This window comes from Pezoporus flaviventris, unplaced genomic scaffold, assembly GCF_033815535.1.
Source record: "Pezoporus flaviventris isolate CSIRO_AGI_PZ_B2104156 unplaced genomic scaffold, CSIRO_AGI_Pfla_v1 ptg000858l, whole genome shotgun sequence".
Taxonomy (NCBI): Eukaryota; Metazoa; Chordata; class Aves; order Psittaciformes; family Psittacidae; genus Pezoporus; species Pezoporus flaviventris.
This window is the reverse complement of record NW_026893403.1, coordinates 28,744-40,297: the sequence shown is the minus strand read 5'-3', so window position 1 is coordinate 40,297 and position 11,554 is coordinate 28,744. Positions and strand designations below refer to the sequence as shown.

The 11,554-nt window shown below is 58.7% G+C and overlaps 2 protein-coding genes across 2 annotated transcripts; both read left to right on the top strand.

Moving 5' to 3' along the window:
* Positions 1-433: 433 nt before the first annotated feature.
* Positions 434-1,478, top strand: LOC133264580 (acrosin-like; the record flags this gene model as incomplete). The annotated part of the gene is made up of 2 exons (XM_061444409.1): positions 434-576; positions 1,119-1,478. Coding segments are annotated over 2 exons (503 nt in total), but the record flags the coding sequence as incomplete, so codon positions are not given.
* A 6,610-nt stretch (positions 1,479-8,088) lies between these two features.
* Positions 8,089-10,938, top strand: LOC133264576 (acrosin-like). The gene is made up of 5 exons (XM_061444407.1): positions 8,089-8,168; positions 8,538-8,738; positions 9,235-9,500; positions 9,888-10,036; positions 10,579-10,938. The coding sequence occupies exons 1-5, from the start codon at positions 8,089-8,091 to the stop codon at positions 10,936-10,938; spliced, it is 1,056 nt and encodes a 351-aa protein (XP_061300391.1).
* Positions 10,939-11,554: the final 616 nt, after the last annotated feature.

Here is an 11,554-nt window from a genome sequence, read left to right as displayed (position 1 = left end):
TAGTGCTTCGTCAGCGGATGGGGCGCGACGGAGGCCAGGAGTGAGTGCCCGACGGCTCCGTTGGCCTTGAAATGCCGGGTCATGGATTCATGGAATGGGATGGAAGGGAGGGTAAAGCTCATCCAGGTCTATTGGAGGTTGCTCCGACTGGGGATGGAGCCTCCCAGCCTTCTCCATCCAGCCCATCCCACTGTCCCACCGCTTCCTTCTCTCCAACCTGAGCATCCCTGGTTCACTTGGAACCCATCACCCCTTGGCCCATCGCTGAAGGTCCTCCCCTGTCCTCCTTACGCTGAGGATGCAGAGCAAAGGGGATGCAGCCCAGGCCATAGGGGGTGTTGATGGCTCCCATTGAGCTTCTCAGCCCCCAGTACCCTCAAATCCATCCCTTGTCCCCCTAATCCTGACCCCCTTTGTGTCCCCACAGCGGGGGCATCGTCCCCATCAGCCCTGCAGGAGGCCAAGGTGCCCCTCATCAATGTCAAGCTCTGCAATAGCAGCCAATGGTACCGAGGGGCCATCAAGAGACACAACCTCTGCGCTGGGTACCCGCAGGGTGGCATCGACACCTGCCAGGTAGGGATGTGCCACTGGGGCTCCCTTCTCTTCTCCCATCTGCAGGGCCTTGCTCTGCATCCCCCTTTATCCCAGCTTCGGAAACACATCCGGCTCCTGGTCCGTCATCCCTGCGCAGGGACCATAGAGCTTGGAGCTTTCAGAGCATCGAGATTCCACCACTAAACCATGTCATGAGCATGGATTCATGGAATGCTTTAGGTTGGGAAGGAGCTTAAAGCATCCAGTTCTAAGCAAGGGGCAGGGACGCCTTCCATTAGACCAGCTAGCTCCAAGCCCCATCCATCCTTCTCCATCCTACCCATGCCAGTGTCCCACCACCCTCATAGGGAACAACTTCTTATCTCCAACCCAAACTCCCCTGTTCCAGTGGGAAGCCATCAGCCCTCGTCCTATGGCTCCAATCCATGCTGAAGGTCCCTCTCCGCGCCCAAATGATGAAGGAGAACCCTTCCGTCCCCATAGGCTGACAGTGGTGGTCCCCTCCGGCATTGCCATGGCGACCCATCCCCATCCTCATCCTCTCTCCTTCTCCTCCATAGGGTGACAGCGGCGGTCCCCTCATGTGCCGGGAGAAGCGCGCCAACTTCTACTGGGTTGTGGGGCTGACGAGCTGGGGCCGCGGCTGCGCCAGGGCCAAGAAACCGGGGGTCTACACCTCGACGCAGCACTTCCACGACTGGATCCTCTACCAGCTGAGGACGTTCCGCTCCGCGGCAGCCTCCGCGACGCCCCCGACATGGAGCCACCAGCACGTCTCCCATACCCCCGTCCAGGAGACGATGCCGGCGCCCACGGCCTCGAGCACCAGTGGCTTCTGCTACTTCCCAGTCCGGGTGCTGTTGGAATTCATCACTCGGGTGCAGGAGTTGCTGCAGGCTCTAAGGGGGGAGAAGTCTTGAGGAACGGCATCGCTTGCACGTGGCTCGAGCTTCAGTAAAGTTGCCTTATTTTCCCACAGAGAGGATGCTTTGCATGCCCACCTCTTCTTCTGGTCCATGGGGAGGGATGGGGATGAGGGATGGAGGGCAGGGAACAGTGGGAAGCAGGAGCTGGGAAGCAGGAAATCAACCAGGTTGGGAAAGACCTTCAGGAGCATCAAGTCCAGTCATTGCCCCACCATTAAAACAGGGCATGAAGAGGGAGGGGGGACAGCTTCCATTAGAGCTGGTTGCTCTGAGCCCCATCCGTCCTTCTCCATCCAACCCATCCCAGAGTCCCAGCACCCTCACTTCCTTATCTCCAACCTGAACTTCCCTGTTCCAGTTGGAACCCATCACCCCTTGTCCTATGGCTGCAATCCATGCTGAAGGCTGCTCTCCACACCCAAATGATGAAGGAGAACCCAACCTTCCATGGTTCTGCTTCTTCCCTGCATCCAGCTGGAGCATCCCACTTCATCCCTGCATCCAGCTGGAGCATCCCACTTCATCCCTGCATCCAGCTGGAGCATCCCACTTCATCCCTGCATCCAACTGGAGCATCCCACTTTTTCAGGGCATCCCCCTCTCCTCCATCACTGCTCAGTGGACATCTGCCCAACAAGGCATTAAGCTCATCCCAGCACCCGGGGGGGTGCCCCTTGGGTCTCTTCCATTGGGTGTCGTGTGCGCTCCCCCCTACTCCTCCCCCACCCCCCTCGCCATAGTGAACATTCAAAGCTCAATGAAGGGGGGACACCCTCATCCATCACCCTGGTAGGGGGGGCATTAATGTCATAGGGGGGTCCATAAGGGGAGGAGGTTTAAGCTTCAAGCCCTGGGGTGATTTGGAGTGGGGACACACTTAGGTCCAGAGAGACCCCCCCCAAAATGGGTTGGGTGGTTCTGGACTGGGGGGGGGGGGGGGTGTGTCCCGGTTTTGAGGGGGGCCATGGTTGGAAGCAGGCATTGGGGAGGTGCTACAGGGGGGGGTGGGGGGGGTGTGATGGGGGGGCACCCATTTCCAGCAGGTTTTTCTGGGGGGAGTCCCAGTACCCGCTGGTGGGGGTCCTAAGGGAGAGCCCATTGGGGGGGGTCACAGCACCCACTGGTGTTGGGGTCACAACACCCACTGGTGGGTGTCCAATTGGGAGGTCCCATAGGCCGGGGTCCCAGCAGCCAGTGTGGGGGGGCACCGTGAAGAGATCCCAGAACCCATGGCGGGGGTTCTCAAGGGTTGGTCCCAGAACCCAGTATGAGGAATCCCATGGGGGGGTTTGCCAGCACCCATTAGGGAGGTCCAATGGGAGAGCCCATGCGGGGGGTCCCAGCACCCATTAGTGGGGGTCCCATAGGGGGATGCCAGCAGCGATGGGAGGGGTCCAATGAGGTAATGCTATGGGGGGGGGGTCCTAGCACCCATTGGCAGGGGTCTAATAGGGAGGTTCCCTGGGATTTTGTATGGATTTGTCTCTTGTAAAAGAGATGTTGGAGCGTGCCCGTTCGCAGCAGCTGCTAGAAAATGCTAAGGCAAAAGGCAGAAAGATTCCCATGGGATGGCACTGTTCTAAAGGAGGCATTGACAGCAGATGCCTGGAACAGAACAGGGCAGGTCAGGGTTAACCCCCGAGCGTGCACAGTGGAAGTGCGTTCTGTTTGGGCTGGTTTCAATGGCTGGATGGAGGATGGAGCTCCTGTGCAGCGCCAGGGCCGGGTTCTAAGGCTGTGAGCAGGGGAGAGCTCCTGTTAAAGTGCGTAATCCTGAAAGTCCTGCATGGGAAGGCGCCTGCCCTTCAAGAACCTGGGACGAGGCTGTGCTTGTGTTCCCACAGGTAAAGGACCTCGCTGGGTCCCTGCAGGATGGGCTCCTCCACTCTTGTCTTCTGCCTCTTCCTCACAACAGGACTGCCCCTGCCGTGGCTTCCGCCCAGCCACAAGAGAGCATCTGCAGCCAATGGACAGGACAAGACGCCCTGTGCCTGCCGGGTGCCAGAGCCAGGAGTGCTTTCAGGCTGCTGTGGGATGCCTGGGTGGGGGCTGGCATTCCCTCAGCTGCTCCAGCAATGGCAGCCTCGGTTCCTGGGCACACGGGGGATGCTGGGGGTACAACAACCAGGAGCTCTTTACAGCCACAAGAGATTCCTCTGTTAACACTGTAAAATGGATCTGGATCTGCATTTTCTTTCTAGAGCTCAAGCCCAGTTGTGAGTGCAGAAAGTGAACTGTTCTTTCCCTGTTCATCTGCTAGGGTAGGAGCACGAGGGAGAAACTTGTATTAAGAGGGTTGGTTTTGTTCGTTTTCATTGGCTTAGGCAGTTTCTGATTGATGGAGCCCCAGCACGAGCATGGATAAAGTGGGGTTTGGAGGCACAGGGCTGTAAGAGACATGGGGTCCACACGGATGCTACCACAAGAGGCAGCCAGGATGAAGCTGGGTGGCAGGGGGTCACTGTAGGGATGCTGCGGACAGGATGGGGACAGGTCGCACAGGCTGGCAGCAAGGTGGCATCTGATGGCTGGGAAAGGCTCCCTGAGAGCTGCAGCACAGGGACAGCAGCCAGGCCCTGCTGGACCACAGCCACCAGCACTGGGGCACCGACAGCATCCAGACTGGGGAGGTTATAGCAACAGCCAGGGGTGCAAGCTGTGGGCACCCAGAGCCACTGGTTGGGGTGGGGCCCAGTGGTGGCACTGGGGCAGCGCTGAGGGCCAACCTCTTGCTGCCCCATCCCCATTTAACCCAAGAAGTTCTCTGTCCCCATCCAGCCCTGTGTCCCCACAACCTGTCCTGCACCAGTGTCACCGGCAAAAGGCAGCAGTTTCACCCCCAGAACCACCTCAGCCTGGACACTTCCCTGCACCATAGGTGATGCTTGGCATCCCCAGGCTGCTGGAGCAGTGACCGCCCTGTGGCCCCACGCTGTGGGACAGCCCATGGGGCCAGCAGGCCCCTGCCCCTATCAACTGTCAGCAGTGCCTGGGGTGCAGAGCCCACACGGGGCAGGGGCTCCAGGGCCCTGCACGAGCCCCCACGCTGCTCCCTGCAGATGGATTTTCTCCCAGCTCCTCCGCAGCCGGGATCCAAGCATGGAAAACCGTCACTGCCGGCGGCTGCGGGAGGCAGCGCTGGGCTCCCCCCGCCCCGCCTCCTCCTCCACAGCCCCCCCTTAATGAGGCAGAGGAACCAGGAGCAGCCTGGAAGGTTGAACTGGAAGCTGGGAGCAAGCAAAGGGGACACGGAATGGGGGACACGGAATGGGGGAGAGAGCAGGGACTGGGGGGTGACTGTGGGAAGCAGAAAGGCTGAAGGGGATCGTGGTGGGGCTGCAAGGAGGGCGTAGAGGAAGGAAGAAATCTGGTAACCGGGTTAGGGACATGGGGAGGGATCCAGGAGCCATCAGCATAAGAGCTGCGTTGGCTGGGGGGTGCGAGCAGGAGGGACAGGGGTGAGTTCTTTGGGTCTCCTCTTGCTGCCCTTCCGGGTGCTGTTCCCCCAACGAGGCTCTGAGGAAGACAAGAGCAGAGAAGCAGATGGGGCAGCTCCTGGGCAACAGCAGCAAACCCAGAGCCCCTTCCCGAAGAGGATCTGTGAGTTACATCAGAGTGATTCGTGTCAGCAACTCAGGGGTCCTAGCGATCATTGCACTTTGTGTGGAGATGGAATCCCTTGTGATCACTGTGCTATGTGCAAAGGGTATGGTAAGTGTCCCTGTCAATACCACAGTGAGGAGGAAGAAGAACCAAGGGAATAATTCCCCTGGGTCAACCGCAATATTGTGCACAGAAATGTTTTGTTCATTGTTTAAAGTGCGTGAATGTGCTTAGAAAAAGGGGGGCTAGGTAACTTAGAGATATGTCCTGTTACAGAACGTTGTGAAACCTGTGCGCTGAACAAATGAACACATCAGGAGTGGAATTTATGGGGGCTAAGATGGCGGTCAGACTTGTGAGAGACATCATATTTCTTGACCCGGAGACAAGACCCCAACAAGAGGTGGAGAAGCCCGGGAAAAGAAGACAACAGGATTGGCTGAAACCCAAGAAGCCCGGGAAAAGAAGACAACAGGATTGGCTGAAACCCAAGAAGCCCGGGAAAAGAAGACAACAGGATTGGCTGAAACCCAAGAAGCCCGGGAAACCCCAAAGTGTAAGAGACTATCCCCAGCAGTTCCCGGTGTGCCGTCTCGCGCGGGGCGGGGCGGAGCGGAGCCTCCCCGGCGCACCCAGCGCTGCTTGCTTCTTGTCTCTCGATATTAATTACAGTAAAAATCAATTAAAACAGATTGGCGAGGTTCTTCTAACAGCACGATACGTGGAAAAACATTAAAACAGAAGCGGAAAATCGAGGTGCTGTGAACCTGCCCCACAGCCTGAATGCTCCACATCCCGTCCGGCACGAGGCGAACCGCGGGCTGGACGGCGGGGAGGAAAACGGCGCTCCCGCGGGAGCCCAGCGGAGGCTGCGGCGGCGGCTCCCCTCCGGCCGAGGGGCTGCGCCCGGTGGCGGCGGGACAAGGAGCTGCGGAGCACGGGCGCGCCGCCTCCACCTCCCCGCTGCCGCGAGCTCCCTCACTCGCCCGGCGGCGGCAGCAGCAGGCTCCGGCGGGCTCCCCCCATTGCCTGCCCGCGGGCAGAGGGCTCTGATACTCGCCCGCCCCTCGCCTTTGTGTGCTCCGGCAGGCGCCAAGATGCGCGCTGCGGGGCGGCGGGGGGTCCACTCCTCCCGGTGAGAGGCGGGAAGAAACCCAGCCTCTGCCCCGCAGGTTTTTCACCCCCAGCAATGGTCTGTTAACAGAGAACGATTCAGTCAAACACGCTACCCTTCAACACAGAGCTGCCATAGACTTTGTGCTATTAGCTCAAGGACGCGGTTGGCAAGGCTGTGACAGAACGTGTTACATGAACCTGTCTGATCGTTCTGAGTCTGCCCATGATGCAATTCAACGCCTGCTTTAGAACACTGCCATCCCATTGGAATCTTTCTGCCTTTTGCCTTAGCGTTTTCTAGCAGCTGCTGCGAATGGGCACGCTCCAACATCTCTTTTACAGGGCACAAGTCCATACAGCTTTGGAGGGGAGGTGGGAGTTCAAATGGTGCCAAAACCATGGAACTCGGGGGGCATGGGGGGCGGTGGGGGGGGAGGGTGGGAAAAGAAGGGATTGGAAAGGGCTTGGGGCAGAAGGAATGGAGTTTGTGGGCCGTTCCTGGAAGCGGGCATGATTGGATGGGGCTTGGAGCATACTGCTCTATGGAAGGCGTCCCTGCCCATGGCAGGGGCTGGAGCTGCATGAGCTTTAAGGTGCCTTCAACCCGACCCATTCCACGACTCCGTGGCTCCATGACTCCATGATCCCACACCCCTGTGCTGCAGTGTGGATGTTCTCTGGTGTATGTGTTATCAATATTGTAGCCAATTGCGGTTTCAAGTATAGGTTTTACTAAACTGAGTAAGCGATAGCAGATAAAACAGCGCTGAGTGCCCCAGGGAGTCCCCCGCTCTGCCCAAGACGCGCACACGCCGTCCCTGGGAGGTGATCCTTTATCTTTTTCGGTTCAAGGCCCCAGCCAATCCTGTCGCCCCTCCTCACTCGGATGTTGACGTGGCTCTTCCCCATTGGTTCCCTTTCTTGCAGGGGTCTCATTACCGAGAAGTTTCGGGAGGTTTCGAGAAGCGTCCACTGCCAGCCTCCTCCCCGTCGCAGCCCCCTCCCCTCAAGCGTTGCAACAAGACACCACTTCGAGCCACCCAGCCCCCTTTTCTCTCTCACAATCCCGCGCAACAATACAACTGACCTCCCCCCCCCCCCATTACTTGCAGAGTACAACAGGTACAGAGTCAGAAAGGAGAACTGTTTCACATAACGACAGCCACAGAGAGCCTCCTTCCCCCCAAACTTCTTCATCAACAAACCCCACGCATTACATATGGATCTTAGGAATGAGCTGGTGGCACAAGGGAGCTCCAGAATATCCCACAAACAGAGCATCCCATAGGGATTCAGAGCATCCAACAGGGCTCCAGAGCATCCCATAGGGATTCAGAGCACCCTGAAAGCAGAGTGTCCAATAGGGGTTAAGAGCATCCCACAGGGATTCACAGCATCCCACAAGAAGAGCAGCCCACAGGGCTCCAGAGCATTCCACAGAGCTCCAGAGCATCCCACAGGGATTCAGATCACCCCAAGCCCATCAGAACCACGCCCATCTCCATATGCCCCCCGCATTGAACCCCCTATGGATCCCCCCATGGAAGCCTCCCCATGGACCCCCCCCTCCCTCCCATGGAACCTGCCTCTCTATGACATCAGCCCCAGCACAAAGGGACCTGCATCCAGCACCCGTATCCCTGTGGCAGTTGCGCTTTGGGCGCAGTGGTGCTTGCAGCGCCTTGGTTGCAGCTCCTTGGTTGCAGCTCCTTGGTTGCAACTCCTTGGTAGCAGCTCCTTGGTAGCAGCTTCTTGGTAGTCACTCTTTGCTTGCAACTCCTTGGTAGCAGCTCCTTGGTTGCAGCTCCTTGGTTGCAGCTCCTTGGTAGCAGCTCCTTGGTTGCAGGTCTTTGGTGGCAGCTCCTTGGTGTCGCCCTTAGCAGTGATGGCAGCGAGGGCTTTGCTCCGTGTCCTCATCCTGCTGCTCTTGGCCCGGCTGGTGCATGGCTCCTGGGACAGCTGTGGGTGAGTGGCCCCAGGCTCTGGGGCTCCTGGTATTCCACAGGGAGATACTGCTGCTCCCAACCATGGTCACACCAATGGGGTGGTGACCTTGGGGGAGCACCACTTCCTTGCCATCACCCCATGCGGTGGCAAAGCGCAGCTATGGGGCACCCCATAGGGTCCCCTGACCCTGAAGCACCCTATGGGGCAAGATGCTGCTCATCTATTGGGCGCCTCAGAGGGTCCCTTGTCCCTGAAGCACCCTATGGGGCAAGATGATGCTCATCTATTGGGCGCCCCATAGGGTCCCTTGTCCCTGCAGCACCCTATGGGGTCGGACAATGCTCTCCCTTCATGCCTAACCATCAAATGTTGGGCTTGTGCTTCCAGAGGGACCTGCGGTATCCGTCCCATGGCTGATTACTATGGGATGTCGCGCATCGTCGGAGGCGTGGATGCGCAGCAGGGCGCCTGGCCATGGATGGTCAGCATCCAGGTCCCCACGGCCAATGGCTCTTTGCACATCTGCGGGGGGTCCCTCATCACCCCACACTGGGTCCTCACGGCCGCTCACTGCTTCGTCGGGCAAAAGTAAGGGGGAGAAGGGATTCCAGCCATAGGGAATAGTCAAGGAGCAGCTCCCATCCCGTCCCCTTCCCCATCCTGGATGCACTGGGAAGAGCGCTCAGGAGAAGGCTGCTTCCAGCTTGACAGCCCTTGAGCCTGAGGCGCGCTGGGGCAGTGCTTTCCTTTGGGAAGCAGCAGGAATGTGGCTGCTTCCCACCCCTCTTCTCCATAGAATGGAATGGAATGGATCATGGAATGGGTTGGGTTGCAAAGGAGCTGGGGATCATCCACTTCCAGCCGCTTGCCATGGGCAGGGATGCCGTCCATAGGGCAGCTTGCTCCAAGCCTGCCTTGAGCACTGCCAGGGATGGAGCATCCAAACCTTCTCCTTCCATCCCATCTCAGTACCCCAGCGCCCTCATAGGGAATCCCTTCCCTATCTCCACCCTGCAATTCCCAGTCGGAACCCATCACCCCTTGTCCTACGGCTCTAACCCCTTGCTCTTCCACTGCCTCCCAGCTTCACCACGGATTGGTTTGTGATGGTCGGAATCACGGACCTGGCTCGGGCCAATTCCGAGACCCAGAAGCGTTGGATCCAGCAGGTCGTGGTCCATGAATATTACACCAGCATCTCCGGCGGCTTCGACATCGCCTTGCTGGAGCTGGACCAGCCGGTGCAGTGCGGCTACCACGTGCAGCTCGCCTGCCTGCCCGATGCGACGCTCAGGCTATCCCAGCTCTCCGAGTGCTTCGTCAGCGGATGGGGCGCGACGGAGGCCAGGAGTGAGTGCCCGACGGCCCCGTTGGCCTTGGAATGCCGGGTCATGGATTCATGGAATGGGATGGAAGGGAGGGTAAAGCTCATCCAGGTCTATTGGAGGTTGCTCCGACTGGGGATGGAGCCTCCCAGCCTTCTCCATCCAGCCCATCCCACTGTCCCACCGCTTCCTTCTCTCCAACCTGAGCATCCCTGGTTCACTTGGAACCCATCACCCCTTGGCCCATCGCTGAAGGTCCTCCCCTGTCCTCCTTACGCTGAGGATGCAGAGCAAAGGGGATGCAGCCCAGGCCATAGGGGGTGTTGATGGCTCCCATTGAGCTTCTCAGCCCCCAGTACCCTCAAATCCATCCCTTGTCCCCCTAATCCTGACCCCCTTTGTGTCCCCACAGCGGGGGCATCGTCCCCATCAGCCCTGCAGGAGGCCAAGGTGCCCCTCATCAATGTCAAGCTCTGCAATAGCAGCCAATGGTACCGAGGGGCCATCAAGAGACACAACCTCTGCGCTGGGTACCCGCAGGGTGGCATCGACACCTGCCAGGTAGGGATGTGCCACTGGGGCTCCCTTCTCTTCTCCCATCTGCAGGGCCTTGCTCTGCATCCCCCTTTATCCCAGCTTCGGAAACACATCCGGCTCCTGGTCCGTCATCCCTGCGCAGGGACCATAGAGCTTGGAGCTTTCAGAGCATCGAGATTCCACCACTAAACCATGTCATGAGCATGGATTCATGGAATGCTTTAGGTTGGGAAGGAGCTTAAAGCATCCAGTTCTAAGCAAGGGGCAGGGACGCCTTCCATTAGACCAGCTAGCTCCAAGCCCCATCCATCCTTCTCCATCCTACCCATGCCAGTGTCCCACCACCCTCATAGGGAACAACTTCTTATCTCCAACCCAAACTCCCCTGTTCCAGTGGGAAGCCATCAGCCCTCGTCCTATGGCTCCAATCCATGCTGAAGGTCCCTCTCCGCGCCCAAATGATGAAGGAGAACCCTTCCGTCCCCATAGGCTGACAGTGGTGGTCCCCTCCGGCATTGCCATGGCGACCCATCCCCATCCTCATCCTCTCTCCTTCTCCTCCATAGGGTGACAGCGGCGGTCCCCTCATGTGCCGGGAGAAGCGCGCCAACTTCTACTGGGTTGTGGGGCTGACGAGCTGGGGCCGCGGCTGCGCCAGGGCCAAGAAACCGGGGGTCTACACCTCGACGCAGCACTTCCACGACTGGATCCTCTACCAGCTGAGGACGTTCCGCTCCGCGGCAGCCTCCGCGACGCCCCCGACATGGAGCCACCAGCACGTCTCCCATACCCCCGTCCAGGAGACGATGCCGGCGCCCACGGCCTCGAGCACCAGTGGCTTCTGCTACTTCCCAGTCCGGGTGCTGTTGGAATTCATCACTCGGGTGCAGGAGTTGCTGCAGGCTCTAAGGGGGGAGAAGTCTTGAGGAACGGCATCGCTTGCACGTGGCTCGAGCTTCAGTAAAGTTGCCTTATTTTCCCACAGAGAGGATGCTTTGCATGCCCACCTCTTCTTCTGGTCCATGGGGAGGGATGGGGATGAGGGATGGAGGGCAGGGAACAGTGGGAAGCAGGAGCTGGGAAGCAGGAAATCAACCAGGTTGGGAAAGACCTTCAGGAGCATCAAGTCCAGTCATTGCCCCACCATTAAAACAGGGCATGAAGAGGGAGGGGGGACAGCTTCCATTAGAGCTGGTTGCTCTGAGCCCCATCCGTCCTTCTCCATCCAACCCATCCCAGAGTCCCAGCACCCTCACTTCCTTATCTCCAACCTGAACTTCCCTGTTCCAGTTGGAACCCATCACCCCTTGTCCTATGGCTGCAATCCATGCTGAAGGCTGCTCTCCACACCCAAATGATGAAGGAGAACCCAACCTTCCATGGTTCTGCTTCTTCCCTGCATCCAGCTGGAGCATCCCACTTCATCCCTGCATCCAGCTGGAGCATCCCACTTCATCCCTGCATCCAGCTGGAGCATCCCACTTCATCCCTGCATCCAACTGGAGCATCCCACTTTTTCAGGGCATCCCCCTCTCCTCCATC

What these genes read in the sequence shown, in the direction of transcription:
- LOC133264576 (XM_061444407.1), top strand. Translation starts at nt 8,089, where the DNA reads ATGGCAGCGAGGGCTTTGCTCCGTGTCCTCATCCTGCTGCTCTTGGCC. An exon ending in GGCTCCTGGGACAGCTGTGG is followed by an intron (nt 8,169 to 8,537) that starts GTGAGTGGCCCC and finishes TTGTGCTTCCAG; the next exon opens with AGGGACCTGCGGTATCCGTC. An exon ending in GTGGCATCGACACCTGCCAG is followed by an intron (nt 10,037 to 10,578) that starts GTAGGGATGTGC and finishes TCTCCTCCATAG; the next exon opens with GGTGACAGCGGCGGTCCCCT.